Below are 19,341 nucleotides of genomic sequence, written 5' to 3' on the forward strand. Positions count from 1 at the left end.
AAATATTATTTTTAACGAGTTTTTATGTTGTTCCCCCCCTTGGGACTTGGCTGTGTTCTTGCGGACTTTGACCTGCGTAGCGTGACCCGCGCAATCATACTAAGAAAGATTCTTCTTTGAGGGGTTCTCCCTAGCACCGACCCAAGGTAGTGTAAATGGGCTCCTGCAGCTTCAGCTTACCCGTAGGGTTCAAGCACGTCCTGGAAGCAGACTCTGCTTTGCTAGAGCTGAAGGCCGTCTGCCGCACCTCGAAAACAAAAAGAATACCAAGGGGAAGAAGATGGAAGGCGGCCCGCAATTACACAGATATCGAAAATTGAACGAAGTTAAGGCTACCCGATGGTGTCGCGCTGCTTGATCCTGTGGGTCGTGGTGCCCAAGTCGTTGCTACGGTGAATTCCCTCCTGCGTTGCCACCGTTCGGCGTGGCGTCGCTAGAAAGTTGTTTTCTGCGCGCAGCCGTAGCCGCTGAGATTAGAATGGAATATGGCATCTAGATTTCAGTTTATAGGGCAGTCGCCGTGTTTTTTTTTTTCGGTCACCCCGCGCGTCAACCGGGTCCCGGCTGCGGTGGGGGTTATTGGCACTTGAGCGTTGGACAGATGTCACTTGCCGAGACCGTTTGGGTTGGTTGGGACGCTGCCTGCAGTTCTTTGCTGCTCTTCGTTGTTCCGGTTGCATTTCACTGCCTCGTTCGCGGTGCTACCTTTGCATCAAGGGGTAAGGCTTTTGGGAAGGAGGATGGTGTGCTCGCGCGAACCGTGGCCACGTTTTTACCGTTGGTTTCTGTAGTGAAGGTCGGACGGAAGGGGCGCTGGGGCCGGTAATGTAGTGAGGGCGCGGCGCGGTGTTAACCATTTTGTCTTTTCTGTGGATTCTGGTGCCACCGGCGTAAAAGTTCGTAGGTTTATCGCGCCGGTGGCACCTATGTGTGAGTGGGCGGGGGACTTACTGGATCAGGTTCCCCTGCTCTGGCGAGGCTCAGAGGTATGGTGGTGGGGCTTCCTCCCTGAAGGGTGTGCGGCAGCGATGGTCCACGTGCGGGAGGTTTCTCCGGGGATGGGTTGGTAGGCTGGTGGGAGAAAATGTGCAGCCCGGCGTTGGGGCGCCCCGAGGAAGGGCTCGGTGTTTGTGGGTCGTTCGCGTTGCTGGTGTTGCGTTTTCATTACTTTCTTCCAGTTTCCGTTCATAGCAATAGTCCCGAGTATTCCGTTTGTTGTCGTTCGTGCTTGGTGAGGTTGTTGTGAGCATCCGCTTTTTTGTCATTTACACCTCCTATTGTCCACCACTGTTTTCGGTCCTCACTTGTATTCACTTAATCGCTAGAGGAGACTTAATTATAATATATATTCTTTCCAGCCTTTCCTGAAGTTATGATCCGCGTGTATGTTGCTGCAGTATCTACTATCCTTTGCGCGGTCGCGGAAAGGCCTGTGACGTATCCGATCCAATGGGATGATGTACCGTTGAAACAGCCACCCGCGCGCGTGCTTTCGTCTCCCTACCTTGGAAGGTGTGCCTGTGATGACACTTGGGGGTCGTGTGACCCAAATTGTTGTTGCGATGATGACTGTAGTGCAAGCGAGCGAAACAAGTTCCACTTTTGTTTGAGGGAAGGTTGGACCAACCATACGCTGGAACGTTGCCAACAAAGTTTCACCCCCACAAAGACTACTGTGGGAGAAAGGGGCTATATTAATAAATCTATTATTGGGCACCGTGCTTTGTGTATCATTAAGTCAAACAACGTGGGCGACATGAGCCCCTTTTTCACCCTTCCAGAAAAGGTTTCGAACCCTTTTGGGGCACACCGTCGCAATCGTCTTGGCTCTAGCAACCCGAAGTCATACGAGGTGAATGGTATAGTGAACGCTTTCAAAAAGACGGAGTCATCTGACTCGGTGCATGGGTTAAGAAATGCCGGCTTTCTTAGCATTCCCTCCTCCAGTTGGGATGGGTACTGCGTGCCAAATTCAAAGCAGATCCGTTTTATGAAACCGATAGATTCTACAACATGTATTTATTCCGGAGAAAGAATTTGTGCTCATTTCCCAACGACGTCGTTTGCGGACTTGCTTTTGGGGAGTGAAGGGAATACAAACCCCAGGGGGCTTATTCCCATAATTCTCCAGGTTATTGATGATGTGACGGGTGAAATCCTAGCCGACATCGGTCCCGAATCGAGTCTTCCACGGGAGTTGAATAGCGCGGTTAAGAATGGCATATGCGAAAGGGCTGTCGTCCGAGCTCGGCATTCTATTCTGTACAGTTCTGAAGGAGCAAACTTGTTTATAGTAAATGCAACGTCGCGGTTGTATACTCGCCACTTGAATACGAATGCTATTGTTTCCTTGCTGTTTCAGATGGAGTTTTTCAAGGCAGGTACCCGCCCCCCTCTTAACTATTTTTCAGGAAATATTGGGTACTTGTGTGGTTCCCGGATACGGGCGGGTGCACTCGTCGAGGAAGGTGGTAAGGTTGGTATCGCTGAGAGGGTTTCAGGATTTTCTGTCCCGGGGACCGGGGCCTCTTGCTTTAACCGTAGGTATAGGAAAGTTGGATTTTTACACAGTGTGATAGGTGGTGGTTGCACAGTTCAAATGTCTGAGAGGGAGTTACGGGACATATGTCGTCAGAACGGAACGGGCAAGCTTTTACGCAGCATTTTGGGTATTGATACCTTAACACTACGCGACTTCGATGATACGAATCCAATCGACCACATAGCAAAAACTGCAGACGCACACACTAACGACACGTCAAGCTGGTTGCCACTTAGGGGATTGGATTTTGATGACATCGTACCTGAACCCTATGATCTCATCGAAAGGAGGTGCCGGAATGTTTACGTGGGGCTGAACTACAGTTTTGTGATATCCCAGGTCGGTGCTGTGGGCAATCCTCAAGACGTGATTGTAGGTGCCTTTGTGGACCCCATTATTGGCTCTTGGATGATCCGTAATGTTACTGATTTTACAATTAACGCCACTTCTACCCAAAGATTTCGGTTTTCGGTGTCTTTCACTAGGCTAGACCGGCTTACAAACCCGATTGTTGGTCGCAAAGTGGTTTCTCCATCGATTTTCCCGCGTTTAGACGATTCAGTTTTTCACCCCTTTAAATGACAATGGTGAGTTGCACTAAATCTATTCAGCGAACTATTAACGATATCGCTCGTCCACATAAAGCTGAAACGTCGTTATTGTTATCATTTTATTTTTTATTTGTTTTGCCCTGTAATATTATATTCGAAAACAAGACAAAGTGAGATTGAGTGTTTATTTTCTTTCCTTTTTGCGGAGTCGCGCGTTATTGTTACTTATACTAAATAACAATGGCTATTTGGTAATACATATGTGATATGAAGATAAACATGGGCTGATTTGAATATATTTCCCATTTTGCGAAGATCTGCGCAACTGATGATGATTTTACCATCACAATATTGGTGAATGATATCGTCGATTTCTACTTTTTTGCGTGATCTTTCTCATCCGCATGCCTGCCTACCGGTACACTTTACCGAGCAAAAATTATATATGTTCATATAACATGGATGCATATATACATATATATATGTCCAAATACTGATTTGTAAGTAACCACATTAGAAATGCTACGCTGTAGTTGTGCGCGCCGCCGCGGCGTTTATCACAATGCCCCTAGTGTCTACCCATTTGTGAAACCATTTCACGACACTCCATATGATCAAGACAGGGGACGACACGATTCTGTGGGCCAGCGGTACCGCAAAAATAGTTGGCCCGAGTGGATGGATAATGGTGCGGACGGTACTGGCTATGGAATCGGTCTCCACCGCACTCACCCGCTTTCCAGACTCCGCGGAAATCTCAAAAGGAGCCCCAGCCACGTGCCGCGAGTTTTGGGGATGATGATTCAAGGCGTTTGGCATAAGAGTGGTGTGAAGCTTTACTTTCGGGGAGGCAAACCCCCAAACCCAAGCGTGCATCCATACTTAACCGGGGAACCGTGCCCTTTGTACGGGTGGAAGGTGACAGATGAATCTGTTATAAGGCAATTCAATATGCCAAGCATAGACGGAACTAATTTTAGGTATAAACCTTACGTTGCGTTGCAGGAGAGAAAAATAATGGGAGTTCAAGTTCCTTCAGATAGCGTATCTCTTGCTTCTGGAAGAACTACAGAGTCGAAACCCTTAGCGAAAAGGCTTTTCTTTTGGCGCTGAAAATTCCTTTGTTTTCAAATGTGTAGACAACAGGTTTTTTGGTGCACACGCTTTTCCCCGGAAGGTGGAAAAAGAATGATGCATCTGACGTGTTGATGATGAGAGTTCCAGATATGAATTTGCGAAAATCGCTGCGGTATCTATGTATTTGTGTATAATGTCTTTCCTTTCCGTTTTCTTCTGTGGAATAACTTATAAGCTTTTGGCAACCGGTTTGTAAGAAGGAGGATTTTAAAAAAAAAAATCGAGAAGAGGATAGGGGCTGATGCAATCATATGCTAGATTTTCTCGACACGATTAACAAATACACTTTACGAAGCGGGTCGGTTACACATATTGGGGGAAAAATTAGCAAAAAATGTGCAGCACAGCTCGTAGGTTCGTTGGTGCTGCAAGGCCGATTGAATCATTACTGTGCAGCATTGGCTGCACAGTTTATGGTATCTTCTGAGGTTCTCGTTGTCGCTTCGCGTGATGCCGTTCAGGGAATATCATGCGAGGGTTGCACACTAGAACGGCAAAATTTATCTTCCGTTCCTGATACGGGGGAGATATTTGGTGTTGCTACAACTGGAAATAATGTAGTTGTTGGTTATAGTGCTGGTGTGGCGATGTTTTCCTGCAAGTTGGAGTTGGAGAAAATTTATACCTTAAGCGAGTACACTAATAGCATTCTCGGTATTGCGGTTACACCTGATGGAAGCTGTTTGGCCACAGGTGGAGCAAATGCAATTGTTACGGTATGGTCACGCGATATGAACCCAGTGCATTACCTTGCTGGTCACACAGATTGGGTTCGTTTTGTTAAGTTTACAATAATGGACGGCCGCGGATTAGAGTTGTTTAGTACCGGTGACGATGGACTAGTTCTGCACTGGGATCCTCTAGTTGGCACCTTGCTATCAAGAATAGACTTTTTCCACGGACAGGACATTCATGCTTTTGAGGTGTCGTGGAGAACTGGGCTCATAGGTATTGCACGTGATACCCCGACAATCTGTTTATATAAACCCCAGATTAGTGGTATAGCGTCTAACCATGCGGTAGGAGCTGTTCGTTTAGAGCAGATCGGACGGATTGATGATGCACATCATTCAGTTCTCACAGCCTTGCGATTCTCTAACGACTCTCAGTGGATTGTCAGTGCGGGTGAGGACGAGACGCTTAGTGTCTCATCCGTGTGTCAGCTAAAGAGGGTGTTCGTATGTGAAACGTTTATCGTCCGGAGGCACTGTATGACCTTTATGAATACTTTTACTTCTGTCTGTGTTCTCGCATCGCCACCTGAATCTTCGGCTATTATCGTTGTTGCATGTGCTACCGATGGCACAGTTGTTCAGTGGGTTGTTAACCCTGAGACATTTAAGTGCACCTATACCAAAAAGCTGCAGCTGCATCTCGGGGCTCTTGTATCCATGGATGTAGTCCGCAGCCATTCCGACTGTCAGTGACAGGTTTGCGATGTTCTGACCTACCATTTCCGTGAATTTGTTTGTGGTGAAGTAATGGGCGACGAAGGAGCATGTATATCACGGAACAAGTTTGCTTATACAATAATATTAAAGCTCGAGTTCATCGATTCTTTTTCCCACTTCTTGACCCCTTTTTCATCTCTTCTCTCTACTTGTTTTTTTCGAAAAAAAAAAGAACAATGTCACTTGTGTTGGCAGATGAAGTAGAGGTTGAAGCTCGGCGCATCATTGCATCCCAAAATGCATTTGACGTTCTTGGTATTTGCCCCACCGACATAAGGTCTGATGCTGTGTTAAGATGCTACGAAACAAAGGTAGGCTTGTTTAGGCGCCTGGTAAGGAACCGATTGGCAATGGAAGCAAAGGCAAAGTTGGATCATGCGAAAATGTTGTTACTAGACGAAACGCTTCGCGCAAAGGAGTTGGCCAAGTTCAACGAATGCCAGCGGAAAGACATGCTGACAAAAGAGGAACTGAGGGCTGTTGAAGCGCGGACGAAATTGCTGGAACAACGTGCAGCTGCGCTTCTGCCAGAGGGTTAAAGTTATGTTCTTATTTCTCCTTCCCCATTCCCCTTCTTTGATTTTTTTGTTTGCATTAGCGTTTGATGTATTTTTTCGTGCTTGCTGATGCCCTGTGTTTTCTCCACCTTTCTCCCCACATTTAAATAAAGAAGGTTTCACCCGAAAAGAAGTTACGAGCACACACAAGCGACTCAAACTCTTCCAAAGCAAACATTCAAGATGCAACAAAGTCTCATTCCTGGACACAACAATAATCGCCACCTCACTGTTGAGGAGATTGAAAACAACATTGGGGGCCTAGCGATTACGGATAACAAGCTCCAAGAACTGTTCGACTCACTGGACGTGGAGCGCACTGGCTATCTACCCATTGGGGAAGTAAAGAAATTCTACAAAGGACTCGAGCATTATGGCCTTGAACCAACTGACGCTGAGATAGAGAGCGAAATGAAGAAGTTTGCGAAGAGCGACGAAAATTTCATGTCGTACGATGAGTTTTGCTGCCTCATGCTCAGCTTTGCTCAGCGATAACTGAAATGAAGTCAGCGAAGATATTCAACTTCTTTACCTGTTCAGGGGAGTTTCCAGGGTATGTATACAGGGGAAAAATATACGGCAAAGTGAAGATGAACATATCTAAGCAAATGAAACAAAAAGAAAAAAAGAGCTGGGAAGAGGAAGGAAAATGTTGACAAGAAGCTGTAGAATCGAAGGAGTTCGTATTCAAATAAAGATATTCGTAACTATGTATTTATGTACAAAGACACCTGCAAGGAGGAAAGAAGAAAAGTTTTCTGTTTAGCAAACTAGAGGGAGTCTGCCGATCGGACAGTTCTCTTTTTCCTTTTTCTTTTTAAAGGAAGTACTTCAGCCTCTGAATGGGCCACTGGTGAAAAGAGACCGTCTTCCGCTTTAATGTCACCCTTCCTAGTTGCAAAAAGGTAATTTTTCATTTGCGGTGAGCGTTTTATATGGCCTGGTGTAAACGAAGTTTTCTTCCCTTTCTAGTTGGTGGACACTTTTCTAAAGAAGGTTATTAGACAATGTGACGCGTCGTTACGTGCAAAAGATCGTCTCGTCCGAGGCATTTGCGCGGTTCTGGTGGACGTCACCGGCTGTGTCGTGCCGCGTTTTTCATGATTTGTTACTCGTTTAGGGCAACTTATTGAGTGCTTCTATTTATCAGTAGTCCCAAGTATGCCTTTTGCTTTAGTGCTTCAGACTTCGGGAGATCGTTGTAGCCTACAGAGGAATACATGCTCTCTGATACCACAACTTTGCGCAGTGGTGGTACCATAGAAACGGCGTTGCGGAGCACAGCCGTGTGCCCCGTCGGGTGGGCGCATCCATGAATGGGCAACAATACTCAAGCATTAGTCCTCACAGATTTAAAGCACTTGTGCACATGGGGTTGTGTTAACTATGTGTTGGAGTTCGGTGCACATTTGGGTATGTGTTTTACGTAATTATTGTGAAGTCTGCTCTCCAACTGCCCATACCGCACTTGCAGCTCCGGAGGGGGGGGGGACTATCGTCACAATAACATCTAAACTGTAAGAGGGTTGCTTTGTGCCTTCCTATGGGGTCGTGTCAGCGTCAAAATGGTCCGACTAGGTTTACTATGGTGTTGGCGCAAGCGCTAATGACTTATGTTGAAAGCATGGCTAAGACGTATGCGCGATCTAACTGAGGGTTTATTTTACCAGTGGCGTCTGCATCCAGTTGTTTTGCTCGTGTGCTTTGCAGACTAGCACCAGGCTCACGCCTAGTGTCCGTGTATTTTCCGTGTTGCAGGCGGCTTTTGTTGTTTTTTGTGCTACATGATCAATTTCTCTGTTCTAGCCGTGTTTGCATTCATGTGCACCAAACAGCTTTCTTACCACCGTGCAGAGGTATTCCCAACTGTTCGTAGAGATTCTCTCCCTTTCTTGGAGCGGGTTTAGTGTGGGTCCCCTAGCTCTGTAAAATGAGAGACAGCGAAATAGCCCAGCACCTCGAGCCAACGTTGCCTTTCCCCATGCGCGTGGTATGGCTGATGAATTGAGGAACTGACACATGCAGATCAGTACGTTTGTTAGCGTTTGGCTGCTTTGTGGCACATTTCTCACCCAGCCGGGAAGCGATAGCTTTTCCTGCGGTTTGAACGAATGCGCCGCATGAAGTCCTTCTTCATCTTCCCAAACAACTTACTTTTTTCGAAACCTTATACGCATGCTTTGTATATCCAACTTATAGGAGGTGACACTCTTTTTTTCATTAGGTTGAAAACATCATAGAAGGGTTTAGATATCTCTATTCACCCCTACCTTATTTCTGTTTGCTCACTCTCCTGCGCCTCCTTTTGAGTTGCTGTTGCGTGTGGCTAGTGTGACCCTCTCTTACGGGGATGGAGTCATCGCTCGGTGCTTACTGTATGAAGGAAGCAATCAGACAAAGACAGAATGGGTATGTGGTGCCAACATCAGTTGACTCATACGACTTTCACCATTGGGAGCAAGAGGCCCGGCGGCGATGTGGCCTCATTGGAAGCCAGGGGAATCAATCTGCATTTTTAAGGAAGATCGACTGCGACGCTAACTTACTGGTGGACGAAGTGGCGAAATGCGGGAGGACGGGAGCCAGTCGCAACGTGCCCCACTCATTTGGAACGGAGCACGAGTTGACGGCGTTTCTTTCTTCTTTAGAGGTACTGTTGCGTGTGTTCTTCCTTGACAGTTCAAACGAAGCACTACTTGTCACCCTCCAGAAGTTCCGTGAGAATTTCACGGATCTGCAGAAGAAGAAGGTCATTGGTCTTGAGTATGGAAAATACCCGGAGATCTACGTCTTGTACGAGCTGTTCTCACTTCGAAAGTTACTCTTGAACTGGAAGGGAATGACCCCGGAGAACCAAAAGGTGATTACGAGGACAGCAATGAGCTATATGGCGTACGTAAGGTCACCCGAATACGCAATTCTCGGAGATTTGCTGGGCATGGCTGAGAAGAATTTGAGTTCCGTTGCGGTCAATACAATTAAAATGGTGAAGTGTTTGGATCAGGCCTGCGGAAGTACGCCCTATGCGTTCCCGCATATCTGCCAATTCGTTCTGTCGTCGGTCTGTCCTCGCCACTCGTGCCCCTCTGGGACGTTGACTCTCAAGGGTAGTGCCACCCAGAAAGGTGAAACCACAGGCGTTGACACTGCCGCTACAGCCGATGTCGCGAATCCCATGGCTACAGAGCCTTCCCACACCCGGAAGCGAGCAAGGAATGCTGATGACGTAACAAAAGGGGAAACGTCCACTGAAACTGATGACCAGGTGGCGGCTGAAAAAAGGCAGCAGTGCGTCTCCAAATACCATTCTCGCTACTCTGCGGCAAGAAGGTTTGCAAGTAAAGGCTGCCGCTTTTGCGGTTTGTGCCACATGATGGAGATACTTTTCAATGGATGCAGCCTTGTATGCAACTCTGCCCATGGTCCAACGGAGTGGAAGATATCTTCTAATCTCAAACGATATCCGGAAGTTTGCACCCTGGCCTTACGTCGCTTTAAGGCAATGCAGCGCGGAGTGGTTCTCAAACCTTGCGAGGACATACCCCTGTCTTGACTAACATGTTTGCTGCGCGCCCACTCGAACGTTTTTGAGTGTTTGCTTTTTACGTCCCTAAGGGTACTCTTTTTGCATGTTGCGCCGCTTTGGGTCGCTGAACACCTCTCTTCGGTCGTTCTAATATCTGCTTTGTCTTGCCTTTTTGAGGGTAAGACAGACACGGAGGGCTCACGTGTATTTTAAGGGAGGGGGATGCAGCACCAATTTAGTGCCAATGGAATAGCACTGCTGAACTGTTGCTTTAGTATTCCTTCGCGGATTCTCGGGGTTCGGTAGTGATACCGCTGGGCAACGCTGAAAAGGGGCATTACTCTTGGGATATCGAAGATGGAGTGTTTGCGGCCTCGTCTGAGGTGAAGACGAGGAATGTTTCTGTGTGTGCGGAAAAATATAATTACAATCTTCTGTTCCGCACCACCGCAGCATGAATGTGGATCTGTTCATATGGAAATGTTTGAGCTGTCGGTGTTTCCAGTGTTTATACCAAATGTGGCCGTAGGTCCCTTTGGGAAATTAGTCGAATGTGCCGCCGTCGCCACCGTTTGGCGTGGCTCTGTTGGAAGTGTAATGTTGTAGGGTATGTGCTCGACGACACTTGGGCGATTTGTATTGCATCCCTCAGTGATGTGGTGGGGGGCTGCTTCATTTATGGTACCGCTGTGTTGGGAAAGGCACTTGGTGTCAGACGCTACGGGGGCACAACCGTAATGGATTATTGATTAGTTATCGGGCCATTGGCTTCGTGCTTGAATGAGGCGGCTGATGTGAGGTGTTTCTACAACTGATGCGACCTGAGTCCCTTTTTGATTTTTGATGCGTGTTGTTGCCGTTCGAAGTGCGCGGGTCCCCCCCCTCCCCTCCTTTTCCCCTCCAAGAAAGTTTCAGTGTGTATAGCCGACCCAGGGAGGGTCCACTAACCTAACTTCGTTGCTGCTGCCGTGCTCTTTGCTCCGGTCAAGGCGCCTGTTGCTTCTCTGTGCTAGTCTCGACCTTTAATTTTTGAAGTTTGACGTTGTTAAATCATGTAAATTGGTAGCGAATGCTTCTACTTCGCGTGAATCTAATTGATGCCCCGTTGCGTTTCCCCCCCCTTTTCCAGTTTGCTATACATTGATATTGACCCACTAATATTCCTCGTTGTATGCTTTCCTTGGGTTAGTGGTTAGTCTTTGTTGCACCACTTGTCCAGACAAATCGTGCGAACTTCCGCCAGCAAATGCGCTACGAGAGTGTCTTACTTCGTCTAAGTGACGAAGAGCGTGAGGAGTTACAACTTCTCATTGCTGCGTTAAATGTTAGCGAGTACACCGACGACGTCGACGATATACGTCGACTGAGTGCCCGCGATGACCGAATGTGCCGCTGCATCCGCGAGCTCTTCGATACAGTATTGGGTCTGTACGTTGCCTCCGGCAGAGTTCCACGTGAGATGAAGGAGGGAATTGCAAGTGGCAGAGCCTCCACGCAGATGACGCTGAAGATACTTCCCTCACTCTTCGAGATATTTCGGCGCCACAAGCGGCTAAACCCCTTCAGCAATAGAAGTGAATTCGGGAAGTTAACCATGCTCCTCCAGGACCTGCGGAAGCCAACGGTCCAACAGCGGCTAGAGATATGCCACAGTCTCATAATTCCTGTGAAGACGGTTGGAGGGGAATTGCAACGTGTTGGAGCCGAAGCGATGCTGAGAGATCCTGACCTTGGGGAATATTTGAATTCTTTCGATAAGAACAAGGTCACCGCCTTTGACCGACTCCTGGGACGTTATGGAGGTGCCGAGAGCTCAACTGTTGAGCGTTGTCTGCGTTCCATTGACGATGTTCATCAGTTCCTCGAAAGTAATATTCGGCCCCTAGTGTGGATGCGTAATATAATTAGTGAAGAGTTTTGTCCATTAGACAAAAACTGTAAATACAATCTGGCTATTCAGCAAGGCGTTGATGGATCGTTGCTTACACACGAACACAGTGTTCAATGTGCCTACGTAATCGAGTCTCTTTCCCTGTGGATAAAGGTGCAGCAGAGCATCTTTGAGTTTTGGCAGGTATCAGAGGACGATATGCTCATCGACGGGAGTGGGCAATACTCCCTCGTGAATACTGGGCAGGGGTATCATCGGTTGTGTCATGCGCGTAAAAGTTACGCTCGTATGTCAAGGGTTGTGAATGAGACAGAACATCAGCTGGGTCGTTGGATTGGGATTAAGGTTATTCACCTAGGAGATCGGGATGTCCCTAACCCCCTGGTGTTTATCGACAAGTATACCGTGATTCCCCGTATAGTGCAGCCTATAATGCATGTCATGATGGCGCTTGAGAAAATATTTTCCCCCGATGCCAAAGAGGAACATCCGGGTGTCCGTAACTTTCTGCGTTCTAAGTACAGCTCCTTCCCTGAACTTCGAATGACGATACTATCAGATTTTTTCCGGCACGCTTTTGACGGCTCGGGCGACGATGGAGGGAACTGCATCGATGGGAGACTAACCTCAGCATGGAATTGGTGTCACCAACTGCATAAAAAGTCGTTCTATGACGCGTTTGTCTTAACAGGCTTCAATGGATTTGACTAAATCAGCACGCGTGGTCTGTGGATCCGCTGTTCCAGCAAAAAATATATTCCTTTTTTTGAAGAAGGGGATGTGCTGACAGTGGGGAGCCAATGCTTGGACCGGGTGGAAGTAGAGGGAACTCCTTCATGCAACTCAAGCATAAGTGCACAAAGGGTTTTACAGATCTTGATGTTGGCATGTGGTCTTTACGGTTCGTTTATTCTTCATATTTACCCTTTTCCACCCCTTTTACTGGTTGGTTGCCCTTCGTTTGATCGAAGTTCTTGGTTTTGAGAAGCGCTTTTATCAATATTTCTAGGTAGGGGATGATCGACACGCTTTCGATAGTTAGTAATGGGGGGATTGTGCTGTGGGAGCGAAGTTCAGATGTTTCTAGAAAATGCTCAATAATTAATCAGGTCATCCAGGAGTTTCTTCTTGAGGATCGCGCTGGTATGCACGAGACCGTAATTGGTGATTACAAAGTTCATTGGATGTTGGAAAACGATGCACATTTCTTTGTTGTGGCAATACACCCGAAGTTTGTTTCGTACCCGCAGATGTGTGCCTTTCTACGGACCATTGCTAGGTGTTTTGTCAAGAAGTACGGACGGGTGCGAGACAATGTGCTTGTGGAATACGACTTTTCAGCTGAATACGCGGAGACTCTTTCGATGCTTGATGCCGGTGTTCCTGGTGTTGATGCATTGGGTGGCGGCGATCAAATTAGTAACGGTGACACCGAGGGGGAAGAGGAGGATGAGGATTTGTTGGAAGATGCAGCAGACAGGGAGCCGCAAGGTGAAGGTGAGTGCAGTGCTGCCGGTGCCGCCTCAGGGGCCTATCAAGGGCCTGATACATTCGTTACCAAAAGCGGCCATGTTATTGGTCGAAAAGGTAAGAAACTAGCTGGATCCAAGTCTACAACTGCAACCTCCCAGAAACGAAGCAAGCAGGTGAAGCGCGCCACCCGCTGGGATGAACCATCGGCCGACAGCGCTGTGGAAGAGCAGCGGGGGCAGGGAACCAGACCAACCGAAGAAGAACTTGAAGTACAGACTGCGTTGCAGAGAGCGGCCTTTATCAAACGGTTACCTAATGGCAGTGTGGCTCCGGTACGGGAGAAGGAGTGGGAGGGTCAGCAAAGGGGTCTCCTGGCCAATTGGCTTCGTTCTTATGTTGGTCGACGTGAATTGGACAGTCAAGACTTTAACAATGTCATACCCGGCCTACGTGAGAAACTTATTACCAAAAATGTTGCTGTGGAGGTGGCTGAGCACGTATGCAAGTCTGTAGAAGCGTCGCTGACCGGAAAGGTTCTTGGAACCTTTGAGTCCCTGCATCAATGCATTGAAGCCGCCATGATCTCTGCACTCCGTCGCATACTTCAGCCAAAACATGAGATAAACATCCTGCGTGCGGTAGCATCATCGAGGGGGCGAAATAAGCCATACTCCATTGTGCTCTGCGGTGTAAATGGCGTCGGTAAGTCAACAACCCTTGCCAAGATAACATACTGGCTCCAGCAGAATGGCCACACTGTCATGATCGCTGCAGGTGACACGTTTCGCCACGGTGCAGTGGAGCAATTGGAGGTACATGGGCGCTGCCTGGGCGTGGACGTCTTCCAAATGGGGTATGGGACTGACCCATCTGCAGTTGCAGCGGCGGCTATATCACGAGCTACTCGTGATGGCTGCGATGTGGTGATGATCGACACCGCGGGAAGGATGCAAGATCACGAGTCTCGCATGCGTGCTCTTGCGAAACTCATTCATGATAACCAGCCTGATCTGGTTCTGTTTGTTGGCGAGGCTCTGGTGGGAAACACTGGTGTGGACCAGCTTCGGCGCTTTAATCAGTGTCTTGTTGATTTTGTGCCTGTTGGAAGCGTGCCACGTGGCATTGATGGGATTGTACTTACAAAGTTTGACACCATCGACGATAAGGTGGGTGCCGCCGTCTCGATGGTATACGAACTGGGTCAGCCGATTGTTTTCGTTGGGGCAGGGCAAACTTACCAGGATTTGAAAGTAATGGAGCCAGATGTTGTTGTCAGCGCTTTAATGGCGTAGAGAAAGCCGGTCGGCACACAACTCCGAGCAGCTACAACTATGTATGCGCACTACGGATCTATTGACAACACAGAGGCCTGGAAGGGGGAAGCAGCATGAACTCGTACGGTTGCTAACCCAGTCATATCCGTTTAATAACCTTGGTTTGGGTAAATTTTTGTGGTTTCCACTCTGAATCGTACTGCTGGTTGTTCCTTCTACAACAATTCTATCTTACCGTGTTTCTTCCGGTTTTCCCCTTGTTGTAATCATCGACAAGGGGAGGGTAATTGTGTGTGTGTGTGTGTGTGTGGTACTGAATGGCTCTAAATCCCACCCGTATAGAGTTACTTCCCACGACCCGCTCCTGTCCGCAGAGGCGACGTATCTTGCATCTTCGAAAGCCGAGCGAACTACCCGTACGGAATAACTCCCTGGATGGTAGACGAAGGTAAGCAAGTCGTGGTTGCCCCAGGAGTCCCAACCCCCGAAATCGTCGGAAGGCGCCACCAACTGGCGCAAAACGCAGCGGGAACGCATCAAACCGTTACAGGTATATGGAAGCAACTGATACGTGCCATTTCCTTAGTGGGTGAAGTGGATATTCCGTTAATGTGCACTTAATGTTGCTCCACCGTTCTGGGGCAGAGGAGTGGCCTCGTAAATTCTCTTTTGAATTGGTGTGTGTAGGCTTAGCTGGACAACTTACCCCACGGTGGCGCCTGGTTCTGTGGCCGACCCCCTCGGCGATGTTGGCTACTCCACTGGGCACGCTCTATGAGTATATGAGGTCGATAAAGGCCACCAGCTGTTCGTGGGATGGCTTTCTCGGGCCTCGCGTGTGCTTACGTCCATTACGATAGGAAGCAAGGTATGAAAATCCTGTGCTGGCTATATGAAAGTGTCAAGTAACTGTGTACCTAAACAGGCTGTCTGCTTCACCTCCGTCTCCGGTTTGCTTTCTAGGTGTTTCATGTGTTCTCTTCCCCCCCCCCCCGCATTTTACGTTCCAATTATTCACTGGTGAATGCTTGGCTGGGAATTAGGTAATTGTCCGGTGCCGCTGCGGTTTGTCACTGCTCTTGATGTTGCGCCGTTCTTTCTTGCTTGGGCGTGGAGTGGCTCTGAGGTCAACCGCAAGGTTGTTTGGTGGTGGTGGTGGTGGCATCCGCCTGCCGGACGATGATGGCATCAGTGCAGAGTTGCGGGGCTTTGGCGAGTATGGCGGGTCTATTTCCGCGTTTGTTAAAGCAGGGGGTGAGGACCAAGGGAAACGTGTGGGCGGCTCCAAAGTGTTTCCTTGTGGTGAGGCAGATCCCACTATCCAGGCTGTGAAAGCGCAGCACATGGCCGAGATTGCCAAAACCGGGAAACTTCCGTCGCCACGGAATGTTGTATCGACATCGGGATCATCGGCAACGCCGAAAGGTGGACATGACGGCGTTGGCCATGCGACTGCAGGGATGGCCTCTTCATCGTCACTCCCCCGTAGGGTCACTTCGTTGCCACGGGAGGCGGCCGCGAACTACCCGGCAACCCTTGCTCGGAATGAGACGACGAATTCTGCACGCGATCTTGGAGGTCCCGAGGGGCAATCGCGTGCGAAGGAGGCCGAAGACTACTATCGTGCCGTCCCCCGAAATGCCCTTTCAAAGGAGGAGATGTGGAGGCGCATCACCACAGCCACATCAGACAAAGCGGAGCGGGCTTCTTCGACCCTCCACGCATCTGAGGAAGATTATTTGAAGATGGAAGAAGAGCTGCAGGAGCACGACCTCTACCATTTTCGTATTGGCGAGTTGGCTTTCCCAGAGCAGAGATTACGGCGCAATTACTATGCTATGTGGCTTCTGGCGATGTACTTAAACAAGGCTCGTTGGACAATGCTCGACGTACATTCTCAGCGAGGTGTGAAAACGACGGGCGCCGGGATGAAACTTTTGTTTTGGAAGGAGTCGGTTAGTCAAATCATGGAAAAGCGGAGTATGCCTGCTGGTCAGTTCACTGACTCCCATCCCGTGCTGCGCCCGTTCGCAGCTGTTGTGGAGCAAAACCCGCACATGACAAAGGCATTTGTACGCGGTTTCAGTGAAGCAAGGTTGCGCGTCATCCAGCAGCCAGGAAATGTCAAACAACTTTTTGACCACTTTGATCGTTATTATGGCTATTTCTTTAACTCGCTTCTGGAAGTTGCGCAAGTAAAGGACGAAAACGCAGGGCACTTAATGCAGCATATTGGACGGGCCATTGGTCTTACACAACACTGTGTGATGTTCTGGAAGAAGTATGCGCGTATTGGTTTCACTATGCTCCCTGCTGATCTTTGTGCGGACAATCATGTGAACCTCGCTCTTCTGCGAAACATATCGCTGGCGGCAAGGGATCGTGCTGTCCGGAGACTTCTGTACGATGTTATGTGCATTGTTAAGACGGAGATGCTGCATGCTCAGCAACTAGCGCCACACTGCAGTCCCGCGGCGTGGCCCATCGTTATGGAGTGCACGTACGCTAACTATTATTTGGGCTTCTTGCAGCGCCGTGATTTCAATGTTAGCGCTATGTTTGCCGACAATAACGTCGAAAACGCGGGGTTTGCATGGTACCGAGTTAAAAAGCGCTGGGAGTGGGAAAAGCATCAAAGCATCGAACGCCTTGTGGCTGAAAGCGCGCCGCTGCCTTTCATAGGAACGTCGTGGGGCCATCGCGGTTCTGACTACAAGATAGCTTCTGGATTCGGGCGGAAGTGATGGGAGAAGGAGGGAAATGATTGAGTTAAGAAAAGTGTCACTGCTGAGGTTATTCTGTGTTTTCAATCAGTTGGTTTAATGCTGGTTTTGAGCACGTTTTCTTGTTTGAGTGAACTTCATGTTTTGTTATAGGCTTCACTCGTTATACGGTGGATGTGTCGTCTTTTCCATTCTCCTTCGCACCTGGTTTCACCGCAGATTGGGAGGAATTTTCGGCTGCCAGTAAGCAAGAGTGCACGTACCCGTTGCTCACTTACCTCGGGACCTTTGCGGTGCACAGGTATTTGTGCCAAATGAACGCGAAGCGTAGCGAAATTGATGCGTGCGGCTTCCTTAGTGCCCAGATACCTTTTTTGTGGTATGTTCCTCGGTGCTTCAGTTTGTTCGGACTGACTTCGAAGTTATAACTGAGGGAAGTTTTTCGTGAAGTGACTTACGTTCATAACGGGGCCAAGTGGGGGTGCTTTTCAGAGTTCCTTTTTGTGTTTGTGCGCGTGCTAACCCGAACCGTTGTGGAGAGAGTATCTTTGAATCGCCGAGTGTATCTTTTTCGACGCGAGAACTCCATCTTGATTTATCAGGCCGCAGTAAGTTCTTTTGGAGGCTTATGGTGTTCGCGGCGTGGTGTCTGCACGTGTGCCTCCCCTTTAACTTGCGTCTAGGAGCAGGCAACACGACGATATACGAGGCGTTGGGACTGGTAGAACGTTGCCTCCTTACTCACATGGTCCTGCTGATCCTTTTATTTTCCATATTTTTGCTCAAAAATTTTACTAACCCTAGCCTGTAGTGTCCCTTTTGGTAAGTGATGTCTACCGGTGAGAGCGCGGAGCTTCATGAACCAACCATGGGCCCTATTAAGTACGTTTTCATTCCCGTTGAGGAGACTAGAGAGCCAAAGGAGTTGCTGTTTGCGGGAGGGAGCGATGAAGAGTTCCGTGGGTCCATCACACAGTATTTTCGTCAAAAATTGCTTTCACAGGAGCAAAAGAATGAGATGACCAAACATCTCGTACAGAAGGCAAGTGAGAGTGGGAATCGCGGAGATGATACCGCCCCGCCTCAAGTAAGTGCGCAGCAACAAAACGAACTCATCTCCGAGTACCTCGAGCAAACATCATTTGAGATTGTCCCGATAGTAATGCCGGCGAGGGACAACAAGTTCGTCGGGACATCACTTTACATTGATGACAGTGGGAGGTTCAAAGATCTGCCACTGAACTGTCGTGCCAGTAAAATCGCCCAGAGGGATATCCGAGGCGACGCATTTCTCCTATCCAACCATGATGACCCAGCTCTTGATGAGTGGGGCCGTGTTGACTGTTCACTTTCGACATACAACGAACTTCTCGCCAGCCCACCTACCACAAAGTACGATGCCTCCGACAGGGCTCAGATGGCTTCTCTGACCATGCAACGTGAAAGCGAAACAAAATGCATAAGTGAAGTAGATGTTTCCAAAGCTAAGGAAGCTAAAGAGGCAGGCAACAAATTTTTTACTGAAGGAGATATAAAGGCGGCTGTTCAGGCCTACAGCGAATGTGCAGACCTCACTGAAGGCAGAAGAGATTTGCTCCCCAACGAAGCTGAGGTAACTTCTCTCCGTGTGAGCGCCCTACTGAACCGAAGCCTTTGTCTATATCGCCTGGGAAAGAATGATGATGCTGCCCACGATGCCCGAGCAGTGCTACAAATCGATGCAAAGAATTTAAAAGCCCATCACCATCTAACGAAAGCCCTTTGTGGGAGCCGTGACTACGATGAAGCAGCGAAATCACTCGAAGCCTATGAAAAGCTGGGCGGACAACCACAAGATATAGCACAAATCCGTCAGTCTATCGTTGAGGGAAAGAAAAGGTTAATGCAAGAGGAAAAGAATAAATATGCCAAGATGTTCGCCTCAACTTAATCACAAAAAGAAATAACGTATTATGATACTATACATTTAACAAAAAAAAATACTACAAAAACTGGAAAAAACTGCACCACAAACATTCTTTATTATGCACCTTTAACACAAAAAACCATGTCCGCTAACAAATAAGAGAAAATAGCGAAAAAACACAACAAAAGACAACTTCTGTTTGTTATATTGATAAAATGCAGATCTTCGTGAAAACTCTTACCGGTAAAACCATTGCTCTGGAGGTCGAAGCCAGTGACACCATTGAGAACGTAAAGGCCAAGATCCAAGA

General features: G+C 48.3%; 9 protein-coding genes and 1 pseudogene across 10 annotated transcripts; all 10 read left to right on the forward strand.

Annotated features, from left to right (window-relative positions):
* Nucleotides 1–1,372: 1,372 nt before the first annotated feature.
* Nucleotides 1,373–3,124, forward strand: TEOVI_000185200 (Protein of unknown function (DUF1619), putative; the record flags this gene model as incomplete). The annotated part of the gene is made up of 1 exon (XM_067225021.1): nt 1,373–3,124. The coding sequence occupies one exon, from the start codon at nt 1,373–1,375 to the stop codon at nt 3,122–3,124; it is 1,752 nt and encodes a 583-aa protein (XP_067081122.1).
* A 488-nt stretch (nt 3,125–3,612) lies between these two features.
* On the forward strand, nt 3,613–4,206 carry TEOVI_000185300 (uncharacterized protein; the record flags this gene model as incomplete). The annotated part of the gene is made up of 1 exon (XM_067225022.1): nt 3,613–4,206. One exon carries the CDS (start codon nt 3,613–3,615, stop codon nt 4,204–4,206), a length of 594 nt encoding a protein of 197 aa, XP_067081123.1.
* Nucleotides 4,207–4,481: 275 nt separating this feature from the next.
* On the forward strand, nt 4,482–5,657 carry TEOVI_000185400 (WD domain, G-beta repeat, putative; the record flags this gene model as incomplete). The annotated part of the gene is made up of 1 exon (XM_067225023.1): nt 4,482–5,657. One exon carries the CDS (start codon nt 4,482–4,484, stop codon nt 5,655–5,657), a length of 1,176 nt encoding a protein of 391 aa, XP_067081124.1.
* Nucleotides 5,658–5,857: 200 nt separating this feature from the next.
* Nucleotides 5,858–6,220, forward strand: TEOVI_000185500 (uncharacterized protein; the record flags this gene model as incomplete). The annotated part of the gene is made up of 1 exon (XM_067225024.1): nt 5,858–6,220. One exon carries the CDS (start codon nt 5,858–5,860, stop codon nt 6,218–6,220), a length of 363 nt encoding a protein of 120 aa, XP_067081125.1.
* A 201-nt stretch (nt 6,221–6,421) lies between these two features.
* Nucleotides 6,422–6,733, forward strand: TEOVI_000185600 (EF-hand domain pair, putative; the record flags this gene model as incomplete). Its single annotated transcript, XM_067225025.1, has 1 exon — nt 6,422–6,733. The coding sequence occupies one exon, from the start codon at nt 6,422–6,424 to the stop codon at nt 6,731–6,733; it is 312 nt and encodes a 103-aa protein (XP_067081126.1).
* Nucleotides 6,734–8,588: 1,855 nt separating this feature from the next.
* On the forward strand, nt 8,589–9,791 carry TEOVI_000185700:pseudogene (annotated as a pseudogene). Its single transcript has one exon. A coding segment is annotated over exon 1 (1,203 nt).
* Nucleotides 9,792–11,010: 1,219 nt separating this feature from the next.
* Nucleotides 11,011–12,366, forward strand: TEOVI_000185800 (Protein of unknown function (DUF2009), putative; the record flags this gene model as incomplete). The annotated part of the gene is made up of 1 exon (XM_067225026.1): nt 11,011–12,366. One exon carries the CDS (start codon nt 11,011–11,013, stop codon nt 12,364–12,366), a length of 1,356 nt encoding a protein of 451 aa, XP_067081127.1.
* Nucleotides 12,367–12,671: 305 nt separating this feature from the next.
* TEOVI_000185900 (signal recognition particle receptor alpha subunit, putative) lies at nt 12,672–14,420 on the forward strand (the record flags this gene model as incomplete). Its single annotated transcript, XM_067225027.1, has 1 exon — nt 12,672–14,420. The coding sequence occupies one exon, from the start codon at nt 12,672–12,674 to the stop codon at nt 14,418–14,420; it is 1,749 nt and encodes a 582-aa protein (XP_067081128.1).
* Nucleotides 14,421–15,484: 1,064 nt separating this feature from the next.
* Nucleotides 15,485–17,146, forward strand: TEOVI_000186000 (phytoene synthase, putative; the record flags this gene model as incomplete). Its single annotated transcript, XM_067225028.1, has 1 exon — nt 15,485–17,146. The coding sequence occupies one exon, from the start codon at nt 15,485–15,487 to the stop codon at nt 17,144–17,146; it is 1,662 nt and encodes a 553-aa protein (XP_067081129.1).
* An 808-nt stretch (nt 17,147–17,954) lies between these two features.
* TEOVI_000186100 (protein of unknown function (DUF3846)/TPR repeat, putative) lies at nt 17,955–19,055 on the forward strand (the record flags this gene model as incomplete). The annotated part of the gene is made up of 1 exon (XM_067225029.1): nt 17,955–19,055. The coding sequence occupies one exon, from the start codon at nt 17,955–17,957 to the stop codon at nt 19,053–19,055; it is 1,101 nt and encodes a 366-aa protein (XP_067081130.1).
* Between the last annotated feature and the right edge of the window lie 286 nt (nt 19,056–19,341).

Source organism: Trypanosoma equiperdum, assembly GCF_001457755.1.
Source record: "Trypanosoma equiperdum strain OVI genome assembly, contig: ctg_440, whole genome shotgun sequence".
In the NCBI taxonomy this organism is placed as follows: Eukaryota; Euglenozoa; class Kinetoplastea; order Trypanosomatida; family Trypanosomatidae; genus Trypanosoma; species Trypanosoma equiperdum.